This window comes from Hyaena hyaena, unplaced genomic scaffold (assembly GCF_003009895.1).
Source record: "Hyaena hyaena isolate Hyena2069 unplaced genomic scaffold, ASM300989v1 scaffold_292, whole genome shotgun sequence".
NCBI lineage: Eukaryota > Metazoa > Chordata > Mammalia > Carnivora > Hyaenidae > Hyaena > Hyaena hyaena.
The window spans coordinates 1,055,520-1,077,350 of NW_024080924.1; the positions used below are offsets into that span (position 1 = coordinate 1,055,520).

Consider the following 21,831-nt stretch of genomic DNA (forward strand, 5'->3'; position numbering starts at 1 on the left):
ATTAATATTATTTTTCAATGTCTTGCTAATTTCTATGGCTTTGAGTTCTCATTGGCTAGTATCTCAAGGCTCAGTATAAAAATAGGGACGGACTCATTACATTAGTGTATTTAAACCCACATTTTAAATAGATCCTTAATAAATTCTGTCATGATGTATGGAGATCAGTGTCTTGGCAAATCTGATTCAACTGTCCTTGCTTTTAACTCATTCCATGACTGGTGGAGAACTTGTACTTGCATTCAAAGTGTCTCCTCTGCCATTTTCTTGTTGTTGATGGATTATCTTCTGGGGTTTCTCTGTAGGAACCCTCTTAAAATTTTTTTTAAACATTTATTCATTTTTGAGAAACAGAGACAGAGTATGAGCAGGGAAGGGGATGAGAGAGGGGAAGACACAGGATGTGAAGCAGGCTCCAGGCTCTGAGCTTTCAGCACAGAGCCCGATGCAGTGCTTGAAATCACAAACTGTGAGATCATGACCTGGAGCTGAAGTCGGAACCTTAACCGACTGAGTCACCCAGGCACCCCATCTGCAGGAACCTTCTGAAGCCAACTCATTTATTTTGTCTAGTTTAGCTAAAACCAGATTGTAAAATCAGAATACTTCATTTATTTTTTTAAATGTTTTATTTAGTTTTGAGAGAGAGAGAGAGCGAGCGAGCAGGGGAGGGTCAGAGAGAGGAAGACACAGAATCTGGAGCAGGCTCCAGGCTCTGAGCTGTCAGCACAGAGCCCAACGCGGGGCTCAAACCCACGAACCGTGAGATCATGACCTGAGCCGAAGTTGGACGCTTAACCAACTGAGCCACCCAGGCACCCCCAGAATACTTCACTTAAATGGGCCTCCCCAAATCACAGTATATTGAAAGTAAAAGAACAAGTAAGGATGCCACATAAGAAGGAATGTACCCGCCAAAGGTGACATGTGATCCCGATGTGCTGACATACTGAGTGAAAGTGCCAGGGTCAACTTATTAAATATTAAAAGACCTCAAATTTTAATTTATTTTTTTAATGTTTTACTTATTTTTGAGAGAGAGAGAGAGACAGCATGAGCAGGGGAGGGTCAGAGAGAGAGGGAGTCACAGAATCTGAAGCAGGCTCCAGGCTCTGAGCTGGCTGTCAGCAGAGAGCCTGACACAGAGCTCGAACCCATGAACTGCGAGATCATGACCTGAGCCGAAGTCAGACACTCAACTGACTGAGCCACCCAGGTGCCCCAAAAGACCTCAAATTTTAAAATGATCTCTAGGTGAATTGAAACAATAGCCCTAATACTTCCCTCTCCTTTCCCACCTTTTTCTTCCACTGACTGAGTCCTAAACACCTGAGCAGCAGGGTCATACCCACTTCTTTCTAAACCACTGTACATTCCTTCACTCACAGAGCGAAGTCCAGAAAGCAGAGGGTGGCATTGCTTTGTACTTTACCTTCAGGCAACTGGCTGAGACCATCCAATCTGCCTGGAATGTAATTTTGGCTTAAAAGAACCAGAACTAATGGAAGAACAGAAGCAGCTTAACCCAAACTGTTTCTCATTCCACTGCCCTACGGAGAACAGAGCGGAGGAAGGAGGGGAGGTTTTGTGAATTCTGTGCCCGTGCCCTTCTTTGAGGTTTGAACCATGGACAATTTTAATTACACCTATAAAATGGTACCTTGGACACCTTCAGGCATAGAACATGCCTGAACTTAGGTGAGAACTGGGAGTTTTGCTTTATAAGACTGAGTGATTTTTAGTTTGAGGATAGATACATGTCCCTTTTGGGACAGTCATTTCTTCCACCTCCCGGCCAGCTCCTGTTTACTGTGTCATTTATACTTGCCTTCTATTTCCATCAAAGCCCAAATGAAGGTCTGTACCAACTTATATGACACACTAGCAGGCGTTTGGCAATGTAGTTAAGACTGTAGATATAGTCCCTTGATAGTTCTTGTGTTTTTTTTTTTTTTTTTTTTTTTACAAATAGTTTATTGTCAAATTAGTTTCCACGTAGATTGTTCTTGATGAGTCTGGGGGCAACTTTTGTTCGTGTTTTTTCATTCTTTGTGCCTTTGCTGCTTCTTTTAGTCTGTTTCAGCATGTAGTAGAGAATTGCAATTACTAATACCTTTTGAAAAAATAAGACTTTATATTACTCTGGATTGTATTTTAAGACAATACCTCTTCAAGTTCCTCATTTCTATTTTTTAGAATTTTTCTGCTCTGACTTTAACTGCAATACTGATGATTTTGAATAACTGCAAGTAGTTAACAAAGATTGAAGTTGGGTTGTTTTCTTATGTATATTGAGATAGCATATTAGGGTTATATTAAGTATTAGTGATGATTCAGTAATGGTGAGTTTATTATGGTTGTGTATAACACACAAAAGGAATTTTTGTAACATAAGCTATATCTAGTTCCCACTGGGAGGCTGTTGATTAATCTTAAAAAGCATATAATGCCATTAGAGACCATAGTGTTTGTAGAGACTGTTGTGGAGAGTTGGTTCACTGATTTTTTGTCTTTTAAGATGGTAAGGGTTTTACATGGAGTGATTATTATGGCCTAACACTTATAAAGGATAAAAGAAGTACCATCCTAGTCCAGTAAATTTGATTATGGAACTGAGCTTGGGAGATCCAGCTGTGTGACCTCATGCCTGAGTTTCACCATCAGTAAACCCAGGGACAGCAGCGGCACCCACCTCATACAATTACATGTAGAACACGTAGAACAATGCCTGGTGCATGGGAAGTTCCCAGTAAATGCAGTCATTCATTTATTAGGTATTCATCCTCAGTAAGGTCTGCCGAGATGGAGAGGATTTTAAGCTGCTTCGTAATTGGTGCCTTTAGCATTTCATCTGGATAGATGCATAGAGCTAGGCTTTGTGAGTACCTATATCTGCACAGGTGTGCCTGATGCCCCACGTGGAACGTAGTGGTCAGTAGGGAAAAGTGAAGCATGTTGAGAAGAGGTTGTAGAAGATCAATGACCAGGGCAAAGAAACCTGGTTACAGACCTCTCAGTGGAGGTAGGCTCTCCCTGACTCCACACTTCATTCTGCCCGGCACCCTTCTTTTCTCCTCTTGCCAAGTTTTATCATGAATTTGGTCTTCCCTCTCTGTGATGGCCTCATCATCAAGAGTCGAGCCTGTGGGGAAATGTTCCTGCTGGACCTTCCGTCAGCTCTCAGATGCTACCACTGCCTCGTTCCATGACCCCACATCCTTGCCTTTTCTTTGGTAGTGGTCAGGGCAGTTGGCTTGTGGGAGTTTTGAGGGGTCAGTTAACTGAGAGTTTTAAAAGCCCAAAGACTTCTATGATAAGTCCCCCATTTCATTCTTTTTTCCCTTACAAGTTGAATATTTATTACGCCCTAAGAATATCAGTAGTTTGGACAAAACAGCTAAGTTTTATGCTGGCCATTTGGAAGTTAACGTTGTTAAGAAAATAATTTCTATGAATAGAGTCAAATAACCCTATTAATCTTTACTTTCATGGGCTGAGAACAAATCTAGTCCATTCCGCAAACAATTATTAAACACCCACTTTGCGCAAGGTGTTCGTGTCAACCACTTACTGAAGGAAATAGAAGGAGGCATAAACTGGGCAGCATAGAGGTGACTTTTAAAATCAACATCAGCCAAAGCCTAGTAAGCGACCCTAGCCCTATCTGTCTGTGGCATCTTCCACACCTTGAATGACCAGATTTACTTTGGCTAATCTAACAGACTGAGGAGTGTGCCTTTCCTACCTCAGTCTTCCACATGTTTCTTGCCCGAAGGTGCTCCTTCAATCAAAAAGAACAGCTCCTTGAAGTAAATGCTTGGTGTTTTGTTGTTGTTGTTGTTGTTGTTGTTTTTACTTATTAGAAGCCCTTTAGACAACAAGCACAGTCATTTTTGGTTTCTTTGGAAATGGTGCACTTGGGGATAGAAAAGTGTTCCGGTTTAAAAATGGCTAGAGGGCTGAGAGAATTCCTGCATGTTCTTTCTACTCACCCTGGTCTTATGTAAAGCCGCCTCCCACCTGGAGTGGGAATTTCCCTGTCGTGCAAGACCCTGACCCTGTGCATGTGCCTGAAGCAGGCACATCGTTTTTATGTGTGCCTGTTAGTTTGAATCTGTGATACCGATCTGCTTTTTGTCCCTGCTGACGGTTATTATATCTTAATGGGCGAAACACTACTCTAATGATCCTTGTGTATATAATTCTTGGAGTACAGAGCAGGCACCAGAGGACCACATAAAAATGTTTGCCTCAATTTCCCTGCAAAAAAGGGGCCCAGAAACCAGACTTGACCAAGTAACAGATTTTTAAAGGTAAAGGAACCCAATAAAATTACCAGCTTTTCACAGCGTGTGTCTATTTCCTTTCGACATATTGTGAGGTGTAGGTGAAATATTCTAACTGAACTGACAGTGTGAGTGGGGATAACTAAGGAGAGAGGGAGATAAAAGTAGAAACCACCAGCAATGATTGATATTGCAGTAGCAGGGAGTTGTCGGGGTCTCCCCTTTGTGGATTTGATGCTTCACCTTTCTGACACCATTTGCAGGAGTTGTTGGTATAATGAGCCCCATACAGATGGGAACAAAAGCTAGAGTAACCCAGAATTACTGTATCAGGGCTCTGAGGCAGGCTGTAGAATTGTGTAGGCTGGTATTTCCTTATCCAACTTAGAAGATACATGGTGTGAGTGTGTGTGTGTGTGTGTGTGTGTGTGTGTGAGAGAGAGAGAGAGAGAGAGAGATACACAGCAAGAACGACAAAGTGTGCTTTTTAAAGTATAAAATGGGGAATTACCTAATCCCAGGCATTTCCAAATATATTTTAATCAATGACTGATTTCTTTCTGTATTGTAATCATCAGTGAACTGATTAATGGGCTCGTGTAATGGTTAGAAGTTTGATGATAAGCCCCTTAAAGAACAGACTGTCAGAACATCTGGGTGGCTCACTCGGTTGAGCGTCCAACTTTGCCTTGGATCATGATCTCGCAATTTGTGGGTTCAAGCCCCATGTCAGACTCCCTGCTGTCAACCTGTCAGCATACAGCCTGCTTTGGATCCTCTGTCCCCCTCTCTCTGCCCCTTCCCCACTTGTGCTCTCTCAAAAATAAATATGTATAAAAAAAGAATTGACTCTCTAATACACTGTGCCAATATTTGCAGAATAGAATGATCAGGAATTGATTCTGGCCCTATGTAGGAACTTAAACTGTATTTGATGACTAGGAGGGAGAATTATGTGCATGAAAACACCTCTTCTGGGAATCCTAGTGTCTATACCGTTTTTCTACTTTTTAGACCTGTGGCCAATAATCTAACCTTCATTGTCTACTCTGTAGGAGAGAAATAATAGAAATAATTTTCTTAAGTTCCTAGACTCAGCCAGGGTATCTCTTCAGAGTGCTTCTCCCATCTCTGAATTTTGTTTTCCTTTTTTACTTTTGTTTTTAAGATCCTTACATGGGAGAGGGAAAACCTCAGTGGAATACTTAGCATTGACCCCAAATTAATCTCTCTAATTCTTCCTTCCTGAGTAGTTTTCCTGTCCCCAGTTCCTTCCCCAGGTCGTCAGGGGTAAGATCAACAGGCATGTCTCTTTTTTATTAATTTTTAGAAAATATGTATCCATTTTTGAGAGAGAGACATAGAGTGCAAATGGGTAAGGGGCAGAGAGAGAGAGAAAGGGAGACATAGAATCTGAAGCAGGCTCCAAGCTGTCAGCACAGAGCCTGACACAGGGCTTGAACCCACAGACCACAAGAGCATGACCTGAGCCGAAATCAGGCGCTCAACCTACTGAGCCACCCAAGCGACCCCAGGCATATCCAGCTCTTAAGCTCCTCTGCCTATTTCTGTGGGTGGCCCAAAGCTCTTCCTCCGTTTGTAGACGCAGAGCCTCAGGTGGTTTTAACTCCAGCTGCCTCAGTCCCATAGCTAGGTAGTGATACCACTCAGGAGTGCTCTGTAGCATCCTACTCCTCAGTCCTGTGCTTGCTCTCCACAGTATTCACTACCTCTTGTTCACTGGAATAGATTCTAAACCAGTTTTTCCAAATTTTGACATGTCCTATAGAATATAACTGTTCAGCTCACTACACTATTCATAACTGCTCAGTGCCTCCATGCTTTGTATTGAGTGCCTTATACGCTTTTCATCATGGCTTTCAGAATTCTACCAATCTTAGTCCAGACTAGAATTAACCCTCACTTCAAACCAAGATGGAAGTACCTGTCCTTGCCTGCACCTTCCATGAGCCTGTCTGCATCTGCTGCTTCTGTGTGATATGTCTCACATCCTTCCAGTTGATAGATATTCCCTGGAACTTGCTGTAAATTTACAGATTGTCACTACTTGGAATTCATTTGGCTCAATTTAAGGTAATTCATAAATGGGTGTCTCAGGTGTCTGCCTGAAGCAATATAACCATTGAATTTTTACTCGTAACTTTTTCACCTAAGGTGATACTGCTGTTTAAAACATTTTTGGAGGTGAAGAATGAACGGAAAGCTATTTTCCTTATTTCCTTGAAAATGAGACAATTTGCTTGTGAAACTTAATTATTTTTCGGTACAGACTATTCAGCAAGTAGTATATCTACACTGAGTGTGTGGATGAGGGAATGATTATGCAACCCAACCAGATAAGCCTTGATTTCTTACCAGAGACTAATGTGGGGGGAGGGAGCAAGCAACACTAATTCAGACACACCCCTCATAAGACAATATTTTCATCTACCAAAATCCTGTCCCTTTCTAAAATTTGTTTTCTTTTACAAGATGCCCATGCTCTCTTGATCAAGAAACTTTTCCTGATACCTAACAGAAGGACTCCCATTGGTGTTCCTGTAGCCTCTATCCCACCCCCACACTTTTATCCCGGTTACATGCCAGGTGTGAGGCCAGGTGCCGGGGTTATCGGGATGCATAGAAATCATCCCTGACCACAGGACTTGCTCAGTCCAGCAGAGGAGGGAAACTGTTCTGCTACATGCTGTTAATACAGGTTCTTTTTTGGACTCTCTTCCCCTGTGTAACATACACTTGCAAGTGAAAGAGGAAGAGAGTGAGGACTTAAGAATCTGAAGGTCAAAAGCTTCCTTCCAGGGCAGGAAACCTTTCTCCTGGGCTTTGGGGGAGGGTGATGTATGGGAAGGGAAGAAACCTTGGCATGTCACCCCAAATGGCTGGAGCACAGGGGGCCAGGGAGAAGTAGAAGTGATAGGGAATGGGATTGGAAGGGTCGCTTGGGGCTGGCAAAGGAATGGGCTTAAACATCAGGCCAAGGCATTTGGGATTTACCCAGTATTTAAAGGAAAGACATATGAGGTATTGTAAGCAATAAAGTAAAATGTTGAGACTCATGGTTTTAAAAATATAATGGTGGCAGGGCACCTGAGTGACTCAGTTGGTTAAGTGTCCGACGTTAACTCAGGTCATGATCTCATGGTTTGTGAGTTCAAGCCTCGCATCGGGCTCACTGCTGTCAGCACAGATCCTGCTTCAGATCTTCTGTCCCCCTCTTTCTCTGTCCCTCCCCTGCTCATGCTCGCATTCTATCTCTCAAACCATTAAAAAAAATGTTAACGGTGGTACGACGAATGGTAGGTTGATGGGAAAGATGGAAATTGGAGATGACAGTGAGACTGACTTTCTGAATGGACCCAGAGGTATCTTGTATTTCTTTTAAGACCCTGGAGCCATTATTTTTTGTAATTACAACTATCTGTGCATATACCTTTACTATTAACAATGGATCCTGAAGTTGGGCTTCGAGCAGAGGTTTGAAGGACCAAAAAGTTTTAATACCACTACTGTCTGAAACACTCAGGAATTCTGCAAAGTTTCCTTTATAACACAAACTACTAAGTAGTTACTGTCTTCTTTCTCTAGTTCTTTCCAGATGTTAAAAGAGATAAGGCATTAACAAGCATTAAAACACATTAACCATGTATAGATATATTTTTGGTTTTTTTAGAGTTTATTTTTTTAATGTTTGCATTGTTTGTTTATTTTTGAGAGAGAGAGACAGAGTATGAGTGGGGGAGGGCCGGAGAGAGAGGAAGACACAGAATCTGAAGCAGGCTCTAGGCTTTGAGCTGTCAGCCCAGAGTCTGACATGGGGCTCCAGCTCACAGACTGCAAGATCATGACCTGAGCTGAAGTCGGATGTTCAACGAAGCCACCCAGGAACCCCTAAAGTTTATTTATTTATTTTTGAGAGAGAGAGAGAGAGAGAGAGTAAGAGCGTGAGTGGGGGAAGGACTGAGAGATGGAGGGAGAGTGAGAGAGAATCCCAAGCAGGCCCCTCACTGACAGCACAAAGCCTGACACGGAGCTTGAACCCACTAACCAGAAGATCATGACCCAAGCTGTAACCAAGAGCCAGGCACTTAACCAACTGAGCCATCCAGCTGCCCCACCATGTGTATATTTGAAATCCTAATAGTTATTGTTCATTGGTATCATTTTGAGTTCATACCATTCTCCATGTGCTATGCCAAGCCCACATATTCCTCTGCTTAATATTTCCAGTACATGGTATTAGACCCATTTTATGGATCTGGTGGGCTCAGACACTTTAACCTGCCAGAACCACATAGTGAGCAAGTTTTGCTCCTTCTATGATAGTCATTTTGGTGTTTTTCTGTACCTTAATCTTGTTCCTTCATCAGAAAAAGAAACTTCCTTTTGCAGTTATCTCTCTCTAGCCATCTCCCAAACATTCACAGAACTGACCTCTTCAGCTCTTAAATATTTGCTGCCTTCTCCAAGAAGCCTTCATCAACCATCCAATGTCATGCTGCCCATTTCTCTACTTTCCTCATGGTATATTGTTATCTGAAATTATACACTTATTTTCTGTCCCCTAAGCTAGAGTATAAATTGCATGAGATCAAGTGTTTGAACCTCCTACACACTTTTTGTTTATATAATCACAACATTAACAGTTTCTGAAACTTAATACGCATTCAATGAATATTTATTCAAGGGCTGGGTGAATGAATGAATAAATGTCTCCAGAGCTCATGCTTGTTCTCCAGTCCCATTTCTAGATGTTTCCTTTCTGTTACCTAGCATACTGGAGAAGAATTGGCTGACCATACAGCCTGTTATCCTGCGTATCTGGGACCGAGACTGATTAACTTTTAAAAACCAAGTATTTACTCATCAGAACAACAATCCACAGGTCCTTCTCTTTCTCATTAGTTAACACCAGTTGGTTGTATGTAAGCTTGCAGTTCATATAGAGCACCTACAATGTGGGATTAGTTTAGAAGTGAACTTCTCTGATAACTTGTTTGTAGAACTTCACCTTCTCTTATTGCATTCCTGTTGGCCGATTTTTGTAGGAGAATATTGGAATTTACAAAAATCAGACATTGTTCTTGGTTGTTGTTGTTGTTTTAAAGCACCAGACATGTAAAAATTCCTGGTCTATCCAATAAATTAGCAAATTCATATTATCTCCACACACAAAATAACCATCCTTGGAGGGTAAATTCTTTCATGCTTTCCTCAAACTATATTTTTTTCTGTGGTTTCAGATTGGCCTTTGTAGAAGTGTGATTTTCCTTTGTCTTAGTGGGACCTGAGTCAACTTTGTCACTAGCATGTTAACCTCTCCTCACCCCCCCCATATCTAAGAATAGTGTGTTGATTAACCCTAAGTGAGAGAAGGTGGCCCGCAGAGGAATTTTAAGTAAATTTCTCGGTGTTCTGTGAAGTTACATGATCTTAGCTCAGTTAATTAACTTTGTTAAAATTGTATAAGGGGGTTCATACAATTCAGCTACAGAAGACGCAAAACAATTTGAAAGGAACCTGCCCTTTACCTTGATCTCTACCTTCTCCAGAAACCATGCTGTAATGCCAATGAACAGAATAATGGTTGACGAGCAAAATTTTAAGGCATTCTAAATATCACTGGTTGGTTTAATAAAATTAATTAGCCTGCCACGGAGAAAATTTACTAGCGTGCTGGTTAATTTCACAATGTAAAGTCAGAGAAGGGAGGTGGGGTTGAGGGAACAAACCTTATTAGTTTTGAATAATTATTTAAAGATGTGGAGCTGCCTATTCCAAACACTTTGATTGCCAAATCCATTAGGCTTTACAATCTCAATGTTTGTATCCCAGTATATATGGGAAGGAATCTCTCTAGGTGAAATCATACGCATATGAGTTAACAGCTAACTGACTTAAAAGATGCAGAATACCAAGTAGAATCCTAATAAAACCATGGGAATGAGAACTTGCCTTAAGACTAACTCATGGGAGGTTTCTATAATCTTAATTTGCCATTGATGCAATTATTGCTTTTTCTTGTCCTTTTAATCCAAACAAGATGTTTGCAGTGGCCATGGAGAGGTGCCTAAATCACATGCCTGAATTCATTTAATTTGCCAACATTGTCTTTTTTTTTCTCTCTTCCTGGTAATGGGCAGGAGTCAGTTCTGCTGCATTAGGTACTAAATCTCTTCAATTACCAGCCGGGAAGAAAGATTTAAAATTGTGCTTCAAACCTACAAACTGATTTAGTTTTAAAGCACAAACACTTCTCCTGTGGAGCCTAAATTAAACTGCAGAAAGGACGCAGAACTGAAGGAATTAAACCAGGCAGGGCCAAGGCTCAGGCCAGTGATAGGAACCATTTTGGTTTCTTTCATTGGAGCCCCCATGGTGCAAAAGGAAAGGGAGTGAGACCCATGCCGCAGGATACAACTGTGTAGGAAAGTGCAGTGTTCGGTTACCTGGAAGCTAGATGTGTAATACATGTTAGTGTGGGAGAGTCTAATTAAATGGATCTTTTCCCCCCTTCTTTCTTTTTGGGTACTTGGCAGCCATTTTCAATGTGGATGATTCTGTGGTTGATCTGGAGACCCTTGCGGCCTTATATGAAAATGTGAGTATCAAAGACCTCTAGAGCCAGAGTTTCCAGATTTTCATGTCTTCGCTAATTAAAAAAAATGTTTAGATCCAAAAAATGGTCCTATGTGACTCCTGCCCCCGCCCCCAAATCAGTGAGCCGTTCATGTTCTTTGGCAGAGAGGACTTTCACATAGCATGGAAGAGATTAAGGCATAGTTTCTATAAACATAAGCTGAAATGAGAGCAGATGTGAGAAAAGCACTAGGTTCTGACCCTGCTGTGCTATCTGGATTAGCACATCTCTTTGCACACCTGCATGGGAGGGTGGTTCAGGGAGGAGACCCCTTCTGTGCCCTAACCCAGCCCTGAGGCTTGCTGTCGGAGTGCAAGAAGGTGAGCTACCAGCTTACTTTTGGTGTACACTACTGTTCTCCTCTAATGAATGGGAGTACTAATACCATCTTGGAGGATTACTTTTAGGCCAAGTGAGCTGATGACATTGAGTGTGGGAAGTAGTGTATGATGGTGGGTGTGTGCTTTGGATTTCGAGTCACACAGTTTTACATTTGAAGTCCCGCTCAGTAGACTGCTGAGTGATTCTGGATCAGGTAAATCCCTTGAGTCTATTTGATCATCAGTACAATGCGATTATAATGGGCTCTGTCTAGTTTTTGTGAGTGTTAAAACAGAACTCACTATAAGTACCAGTCACGATATATTTTGAACATAAACAGCCCTAGACACGTATGTAGTCTTTAAATTTGGGCTACATGTGGAATAACCAGCAGAATTGGCAGGCTTTCCTGAGAAGACGACACAAAGGAGAGTCAGAGTTCCCATGCTTGTTAACATTTCTGGTTCACTGACTCTGTTAGGGTTTGAAAACATAAAGTGAACTTTAGAGTCTCTTTACTAAAGTGATGATATTTCCCGGGAGGCTGCCTTGAGCTCTAGAGTATGCCTTGGTCACCAAGCTCAAAAAAGTTATTCATTTCGATGCTTACGTCCCTTGGGACCTTAAATCTCTTACAGAAAATTTCCATAGCATAATAATCCAACCTTCTAGAGAGACTGCCAGTTCCTTATACATTTTTACATATATGCCAATATACGTCCCTATATAAATGTGTGTGTGTGTATATCTATATGTCTATATATCTGTATATCAGGAGCTATTTAGTACAACTGAGTGGGAACTTCTCACATTCATTTAGTAAGGCTTTCAGTAATAGACAAGAGGGTGCAGAAATTCCAGGCCATTGGGAGCTAACAGTGCATTTGCTGAGTGCCTGGAAGGCAACATGATGTTATAGGAGAAAGAGATTCTGAGGCAGGACCTTTCTCCAGGACTCAGTGTGAGCCTATGTAGAATCATCTGAAAAAGAAAGATACAATAATTGATACTGAAGGACTTTCCCAAAAGCCAGTGTGCCTTCTAGATGCCTTTTGTTGTTACCGTAAGCTCGGGACCATACAGGTGAGCAGCGCTTGTTAGCGCACTGAAGAGGTATGCTGCATGCAACTGAAATCGTTGGGTAAATTGAGGAACACTGTAGCTAAATGCCCAAATAAGCAGTACAGATGAATGTTTACCTAATCCAGAAAAAGAGAAGGTGGAGACTAGAAATTAAAAGCCAGGAGCCTATGGGAGTTAGGAGAGCTGTTCTAAGCATCTGGAAACAAATGCTAAGGACAACTGACTGATACATGCTTACAGGGAATTCAGAGGTAGCGATCAAATGTCCTGACTCATGTATCCACCTACAGTCACTTGTTAGGAGCCTTTGCTTCAACCAGCGATTCGCACGCATCAGAGTCACCTGGAGGGCTTGCTGGGCCCCACCCCTGGAGCTTCTTGCTTCTGGGGTAGGGCCAGTTATTTGCATTTCTAACTAGAAACAGGTGATGCTAGTGTTGCGGGTCCAGAGACCCCACCTGGAGACACGTTGCTTTAGACAGGTTCTCGTTGTTCATTTTGCATGTGCTTTGTTTGGTTTCTCTTTTAACACAGAGAGCCCAAGAGGATGAACTGGTTAAAATAAGAAAGTATTACGAGACATCCAAAGAAGAAGAATTGAAGTTGCTGGATAAACCTGAGCAGTAAGGATGCCTGAACACTTTTCTGTTAGGCTGCAGGGAGAAGCGCCATCTCTATCCTCCTTCCTCCCAGCTGTGAATAATTGCACCTCGACTGTGCTGTGAGCTAAGTCGTAGCACCACATCCCCGTGACCTATTGCATGCAGCAGACTGACCTGACTGCCCGGAAAAGCAGCCGGGGGATTTGTGCTGCATACTGTAATATGTCTCAGCCCCTTTCCCCATCCCTCATGAGTCCCCTTTCTTGTTCTAGCAGCTTGTTAATTCCTCCCAGACTAAACATTCTGGCCAAAAGGGTAACTGAGGAAGGAAGAAGTCATTGCTCTGTTTAAGGTTCTGCCGATGCAGTTAAAAAGATGATGTCACAGTCACAGAATTCAAATGGATTTTCCTAAATGTCATGTCCGGTAAATGTAATCTGAATGAGCCAGCTTTCCCCTCCCAATCTTTCTACCTGCTCTGCCTCAATTTACATGTGACCTTTTCATCCTCTTTATACGTGCTGTTCTTTATTCTGTTCACTATCTAGAGTTGTTTGCCCTCTGGTTTGGGCCCTTGTGCCACAGCCTTTGAACACTTAGACCTCCAATGAGTAATTGAGTGGCTTTTGCCCTGGCTGAGCCCTTGGGGTCTGCAAACCACAGATAAGCATATGGGGTTCTGCAGCCCCCGGCCCCAGCTAGCTTTCATGGCCCAGGACTGTGGATGTGGAATGGGTCCAGAGTGGACAGCGGCATCCTTTGCCTATTACCATCCTTCAGTACTTCGTATCCAATTTAGGCCACTCCCCTCAGCCTGGAGATGAGGCAGGGGGTAAAAAAACAAAGAAGAAACTAAGCAGTCAGGTTCTGAGTAACAAGTGATCACTAGAGACATCTAAGTTTCTTTGGCTCATATTGAAAGTTTTGTGCCTTGAGCTTGGGTCCCCTAGAATGCCCCACTCCTCTTGGACTGCTTGGCATTCAGGTCCAGGAAAATATCTCTAAATGGTTGGGTGGGTGACTTCTAGGTTTATTCAGTTATTGAGAAGCCTTCATGATAATTTGGGGAACCTTAGATGAATTATTCTCACACGGAGCATAGGCCAGGAACCACTCCCCACACCGCCCCTTCCCTGCCCCAAGTTAGTTCATGAGGCCCAGGAATATTGTGCATCATTGCAAATGGGGTTCTACTGCCCTCTGGTCTGGCAGCGTGAGCTACCCTCCCTGCCAACTCCTGCTGCTGATCAATTCTGTGGTCCACTCCTGAGTCCTGTTTCCTAATATAATAGATTAATTCCCACTTAGGTGCTAACGACTGAATGTGGAGTGACTAATAATGGGGTATTTAGACACTGACAAGGCCACGGGGAATATTTGAAGACTGTCTTAGCCTGGCTGCTCTAACAAAGTAGCCCAAAGGGTGACTTATAAACAACAGAGATTTATTTCTCACAGTTCTGGAGATTGGAAGTCTGAGACAGAGGTACCATTATGGTTGGGCTTTGCTGAGAACCCGCTTTCAAGACATAGACTGCTAACTTCTCTTGGTGTCCTCACATGGCAGGAAGCAAAAAGAAGGAAGCAGGGTCTTACGTCTCTTCTCCTAAGGGTACTGATTTCGCTCACGAGGGCTCAACCCTCATGACTTAATTACCTCCTTAGACCATCACATTAGGAGTTAGGATTTCAACATATACATTTTGGTGGAATGCAAACATTCAGTCCTTAACAGGGACCATAGGGCATATCAAGCATTTGGGTAGTGCCAACTATGCCATACTGGGCAATGAATTCAAAGCCTGGAGTTCACAAGCTTTTCATGTGAAAAAAATCAAATAGTATTTTAGGCTTTGTTGGAAGTACTTAATTAAACCTGTTGTGCAAAAGCAACCAAACACATGGGCATGACTGTGCATCAGGAGAGTTTTGTTTATGGGCACTGAAATTTGAATTTCATACTATTTGTGTACATGTCATAAAATGTTATCTTTCTGTTCTTTTTCAACCATTTAAAAATATAAAAACCATTCTTAGTTGCGGTGGGGTGGGGAGGCGGGTAGTGTACAGAAGCAAGTGATGAGCTGTATTTGGCCTGTGGGCTATAATTTGTCAGTGCGGGCTCCGTGCTCTGGAAGTGGCTGCCCCAATGAAATGAACAGTGGGTTTCTACTACTGGAGGTGTTTCCCTTTTCCTTTCGGGTTAATGTCTTTCTAGCATTATTTTTCAGGGTTAATTGCCAGGACACAGATTAATGGTGGCAGGTAATTAATAGATAAACTCCTGCTGATGTTTATCTGATGATTGGATGACCTGGATAAGAGAACATTTTCAAAGTTTATAATCGTCATTACAATGGCTTCCTAAAGATGCTAAGCAATTACTGACAGCAAATAGGACTGTTGCATTGTCCTGGTCAGGTGATGTGCTCAGGCTCAGTTGCTAGAGGGTGAGGTGCACAGGGGTAGGGGCTTCAGGCCTGAGTGAGTTTCACCTTGACTCTTGACCTTCTGCACAGTGCAGGATTTGTTTGATTTTAGCCAGAGTCTGATTTCCTGGCAACTTATTTGCCATTAGCTCCAAGTTAGTTGACTATAAGCATGTTTTACATACTGGAAAATATGAATCATTTATAGTTTCATCATTGCAATTTTCTAAGATCTCTGTGATGCCCAGTCCTATAAATCATAGCATGGAGAGGTTGGCCTCATCGCTCACCTCATCAGCTTTCTTATAGCCCAGGGCCAGATTTAGAAAACCATTTCCCATAGAGGTGTCATCTGCTTGAGCCTGGGATGTTTGAGAGCCACTCCCTCCAAGGATGGCCCTCAATTCTTTGCATTCTGCCTTGGGATGGTGAGGAGGTGAGATGAAGCTCTGTTGGATTTGAGTTGGCCAAGCATATGCTTTTTGCAGCCTAGATCAAGGACACCATGTGTAGCCTATTGAGACATCCCACTCAGGGTCCCCAGTTTCTTTAGCACCATCACAAACACACTGACTTGATGAAACAAGGCTCTGAGTGTAACCCCCTGCAGAAAAACAGTGTACATTAATGCTGTGTACACAGCCCTGTGCACACACACCTGAGATGGGACCATTTAGGAGTTTAGGGGATGATCCACTAAACATTAGTCCTTTAAAACAGTGGGCCGTATTGCATCATTCCACCCGTCAGGTGAATTGGTGCTGTGGATGGGAACCCACACAATGTCATGTACAGAACTGCTCTCCTAAAGACAGACTGGAGTTGCAACCCTCTCTGGGAAAATAAACCTGCACTGGGAAGAATGAAAAGATCCCTAGTTTGTGGCTTCTTTGCTGTTGTTTAGTTCTCTTTATAATTGGCCCTACAGTATAAAGTTAGACAAGTCTGACAGGAAGTAAATCTATACGTATTTATAAGTACCAAGGCCCAGTGCCCCAGACCTATACTTGGGGATTTGTAAAAGAAGTCTTATCCCTATTCTTAGGGGGAAAGTATAAAGCATAGCTGGAGGGGGTGGGGGTAAGATATTTATCAGAAACTTCCTCATAGCCCTTGAGGTTACTTATACCCTCTGGTATTTTTCCAGATAAATGGAAAAGGAGCTATCTGTGGTGCTCTTCTTCAGGCCTCTGCACGGCTATGTTAGAAAATAAAATCACAGTCCTTTCAAATTTATGTCTCCAGTAATTCTTATCTTCACATTCTATCAGGTGTCCAAGTCAAAAACCTGCAAGTCCCCCTGCTAGCTTCCCAGCCGCCTCAGGGTTGGTCAGTTACTCTGGTTCTTGCTGCCCGAGTAGCCTTTCTCCTGCATTTGCCCCTCAGGCCCCTTGCCTGCCCTCTGACAGTGCGGCTGTGGCCCGGGAGGTCTTCCAGTCTCAAATCTGCTCTCCCCTTCTATTCACTGACCAAGCCACTGCCATGGTGATTTTTTTTTTTTAAACAAAAAACTGAAAGTATCACTTCTCTGTTTAAAACCCTTTATTCCTATGGAAAAAATGTTAACATCTTTATTTTGGAACAGGAAGCTCCATTTTAGCATCTGAGTCTGGTTGTCTTTCCCCACAAACACCACTCATCCTGTCTGGGCCTTCGGTACCAGGTGGTCACATGTGTCCTGCACTAGCACCAGAGGGCTTCAGGGAACCTTGGCTGCCATTGTCCGTCCAGGGCTCTGACTTGGATGGCCCTCACCTGGCTGGCTCTCATGAGCCCCGTCACTGATAATATTTACCATACCCTGTGGTAATTGGTGACTGATAATATTTACCAAAGCCTGTGGCAATTGGTGATTTATTTTTCAGATTACCAGGAAGGAATTGTGTGTAAGTTAAATTCTCTTCTCAGGTCTTAGCATGGTACCTGACACACTGAATGCCTCATACGTGTCTAAGGGACTTACTGAAATTCTTGGCAACTGATGCTCTGGTATTGATTTTCGGTGACACATTCCCCACAGTTCTCTCCAAAAGTAATGTAAACTTCTGGAACTTCCCTTCCCCCCTCTAACTCTGGATATGTGTTTCAGACCCTTCTTCATGCACCGGACTCTGGATCCATAAGCTTCTCTGAGACCCTTCCTAGTCCAATTCCTAATCCCAGTAAGGTCCTGGAGAACCAAGTAGTTCTTTTCTACTCTTTTCTACTCTTTCATGGATAACATGAAGTCAATGAGCCTAGGGGCTTGTCTCCTTATACTAGTCCTAGACTTCCTTTCTTGAGACATGTTATAAGTAATCGTACATTCAGCATTCCATCCTTTTTACCTGCGTCCTCAATGGTTAGCTGAGGTGTCCATCTGTATCTTCTCTCACACGATCTCCATAAACGCTTCACTCATTCTGTTTATTTAAACTAGAAAGTGTATATACTCTGGGGATCTGGAGCCTACTTGGGGAGGAGTGTCTTGTGGTCACTTCTGGGAAAGGAGAAAGGCAGGGCGTGGCCCTTGAGTTAGCCCTGAGTGTTGTCCGTATAAACAAAACTTCCCCACAGCCCCCTGAGGACCAGATGCCGCCCGTCTCAACAGCTTTTCACTGCTTATATTTGTGAAAACTGGTGATACCCCTGATTTTTGGTCACAAATGAATCAATGCTTTAATCCTAATTCTGTAAGAAACAATTTACATATAAAATACAAGTTTTCATCTCCTTTTAACTCAGAATTTCTATGGGTTTCTACTTTTATACTCCATCACATGGTTTTCATAATAATCACATTTACAGAACTTTAAAACAAGGGCATCTTTAGTTTTATGGGCATTCCTTGGTACATCTCAGTGTCATTTCAAAAAAGAAGAAGAGGGCGCCTGGCTGGCTCAGTCAGTATTGCTGGTGACTCTCGATCTCAGGGTTGTGAGTTCAAACCTCACAAATGGGCATAGAGCTTACTTAAGGAAAAAAAAAATGCAAGGGGGGCGTGGAGAAAGAAAAGTAAAAGGACCATGACCTGGATATAGGATAAATTTAAAAAAAAAACAGCTGATAATTAAAATCTTATCGAAACCCATGTCTTCCTAAAAAGCAAAGTAAAAGAGGCACAGAGTATAAGCTAAGGAAACATCTTTGTGTATGGAAAGAAGGGTTCAGCTTTGCTCCTATGGAAAAGCATTCTTGGTGAGAGATTGCAAAATGTCAAAGTAATGATGTTATGCATTGACCAAGGCTTTCAGAAATATCAGTTAATCATCATTTCAGCCCCAAATTGAATTTAATAGCTGTGAGTGGATTCTCTCCTTCTCTGAATCCATGCCCAACTCTTTCCACCCATTTTAGTTTATACCCCTTTTTCGGGTGGCTGGCCTAGAGAGTATGTAGCTCTTCCAACTTAATTTTGCAAAGGGCACCAGTGCCCAGCTGCTCAGACAGTGAGCTTCTGTGTGTATGTTAGTACTCACCTTTAGCTTTTAAAATCTGTCTTAACTGTAGTTTTTAACACTGATGTCTATTTAATGAGTGCTTGCTTTGTTCCACACACTGAGCTGTAAAACTCTGTCTTCATAAGTAAGTTGATGTGGAAAAGTAAACAAATATCTGTAGAACAGGGTCACTGTAGACTATTATCTAACTCAGTGAGCAACAAATAATAGTAATCTCACCCCAGGAAAAGACATTTTATCACTTCTCTACAGACATTTGCCTCAAGCCTTCACTTTGCTGTGCTTGTGCTAAATGGACCCTTAGAGAATGCTGCATTGTAAAGGGAGTTCATTATTTGTTTCCATATGCTATAGGTAGCATTCCTGTTGGCATAGCAGGAGATAACTCTTTGTGGTTCAGTATAATTGCATTAACGTTCTGTTCCTAAAGTAATGTGTACACCACATGTTTATATACTGTCCTAGACGCTCATTTAAAACATGGATTGGTTGTCAACAATAGAACACACACCCTTGGAATCCTTAAGTCTGCCTGTCAGGTACATTTTATAGTTGTTAAAATTGACACTGTCAAATAAGGAATGCTCTCACGGTAGATCTTTTTCAACTGTCTTTTTTTCTTTGTGAATGTATGTGAAGCTAGATGATTCCTTATTAATTTCTACAGATTTTTACACGAGTTAGCCCAGATCCCCAATTTTGCTGAACGGGCCCAGTGCATAATCTTCAGATCTGTCTTTTCTGAGAGTATCACCTCCTTGCACCGAAAAGTAGAGATCGTCACAAGAGCTTCTAAGGTATGTTTGCTGTCTAATTTAAGAGGCAAATTTTGCCCTTATTGAGGGTAAAGGAAGAAGCAGGGAGTGGGAGAGTCAAGTAAATTCCCTTTGTAGAAAACCTTTGGACTTGAGATTGTGTGTTTTGCTAAGTAGAGCTATGATGATTATGCTAAGTGTGAGTATGTGTGTGCATGTAGGTGAGGGAGGGAGGAAGAGAGAGAAGGAAAGTCAGGTGCAGACTGACAGGGAGAAAGAGGGGGAAAAATGACACTTCTACAGATGGATTCTTAAGTATCACAGATACCTTCTAAGGTGCATTTTGGCCACTTAAAAACAACCTAAAAAGTGTAGTGTGCCTGCTACTTTTCTCACTGGATTGCAAGAGATTTTGCTTGAGACCCATGCACCTGATCATCTGACACATGTCCACATAGTGAAATAAGAAGATTCTAGAGACTTGATAAGCAAAATAAATGACTGTGATAATAAGTGGTGGGCAGATACATTTTTTTTTTTTTTGGCTTTACCACACTGGTATTCTTTGTAAATTCTAATATTTTTTTTTCTCACAATGACCCATGTCCTTAAGAACATGATAATCCTGGGGCGCCTGGGTGGCTTAGTCAGTTAAGAATCCGACTTTCACTTAGGTCATGATCTCGCGGTTCGTGGGTTCGAGCCCCACGTCGGGCTCTGTGCTGACTGCCAGCTCAGAGCCTGGAGCCTGTTTCAGGGTCTGTGTCTCCCTCTCTCTCTGACCCTCCCCTGCTCACGCTGTCTCTCTCTCTCTCCTAGAAATAAATAAAAAAATATATTAAAAAAAAAAGAACATGATAATCCTCTCCACACATACATAGTATTTAGTTCTTACCTGAAGGCATGATTCTTTTCCTTTCAAAATACAAAACATTTCAATAAAGAAAGTATTAATATGACCAACTATAATAGATAGGTACCCTCTAATAATACCCTAAAAGGAAGGAACAGAGGTTGGCCTGAAGCTGCATTTACCTTTCTTTCTTTACCCTAAAATAAAGGGAAAAAAAAGTCAACTAAGACTCTAGAGAAGGGGAAAAAAGTATCAATTTGAAAAATTTACATTTTAAGAAAAAAAAATAGGAAAAATAAATGACCTAAGGAGCTGAAGGAATCCTTAAGCAGCTTGAAATTGTGTAAGTTAATAGACATATCAGTAAATACTTATTAAACATAGCCTGTGGCCTGGAAATACATTATTGTAGTTCACCTCTGAGGATTACGCCCAGAGATAAAGAAGAATAGATTTGCTATTAATCCTACCCGACATTTAACTCTACTGTATACACAGATACTTTGTCCAAAAACAGATCCTCAAGTGATAGCAGACTGGTTTCTACTTAGAAGTCAACAGATATAAACTGTAACTCTAACAAGTCTCTTTGTTCCATTTACAAATATTTTTAATTATTTAAAAAATAAAACTGACTCAGAGATATAAATACTAATATTTAATCCTCAGTATTAAGACATGCAGTTCGTAATTCGTTGAAAGGATAGAAAATGATGACTTTCACTTCATTGAAAGGATAGAAATTTTTCTTTTAGCCAGCCATCTGTCCAGTCAGCAACATGCCACCAAACAGCCTGATGGCTACTCAGTAAAGATTTGCTGTTGAAGGAACATAGGTACCTTTGAAGTACAGCTTCGTAATAATTGGTGTTTGCTGTCACAGGGCTTGCTGCACATGAAGAGTGTGAAGGATATTTTAGCTCTCATTCTGGCTTTTGGAAATTATATGAATGGAGGAAATAGAACTCGGGGACAAGCAGATGGATATAGCTTAGAAATTCTGCCTAAACTCAAGGACGTCAAAAGTCGGGTATTTATTTTTCACAAGATTCTATGATTTACAATTATATTCTTTCTATACCTTTAATTTAATGTGTGTGTGTGTGTGTGTGTGTGTGTGTGTGTGTGTGTGTGTATTGGTTGCTCCATTCATTTCTTTTCTCCCTTTAACAATAAACTTTTCCTTTGCTTTCTATTGACTTTTGGATAAAGACGGGCTTTTCATGTTTGTTCTTACGGAGATGACAAAATCTCCAATATTGGTTTGATCTAAAAGAACGCAATTAGATGTTGAACTGTGATGAGAGAAGAAAACAGCACGTAGTATCAGCCATAGCACGAGACTTGAGTCTATTTGAATTTAGTGTTGACTTCTGGTAATTTACTCATTCCTGAGTAGGGAGC

At 41.8% G+C, this 21,831-nt stretch overlaps 1 protein-coding gene across 2 annotated transcripts in view; it reads left to right on the plus strand.

Moving 5' to 3' along the window:
* FMN1 (formin 1) overlaps positions 1–21,831 on the plus strand; it is a 394,055-nt gene that overhangs the window by 237,364 nt on the left and 134,860 nt on the right. For both annotated transcript variants that reach the window (XM_039247265.1, XM_039247266.1), the window contains 4 exons: positions 10,844–10,905; positions 12,883–12,971; positions 19,487–19,616; positions 21,311–21,457. In XM_039247265.1, the coding sequence (XP_039103196.1) occupies positions 10,844–10,905; positions 12,883–12,971; positions 19,487–19,616; positions 21,311–21,457 (428 nt within the window). The remainder of the gene's footprint in view (positions 1–10,843; positions 10,906–12,882; positions 12,972–19,486; positions 19,617–21,310; positions 21,458–21,831) is intronic.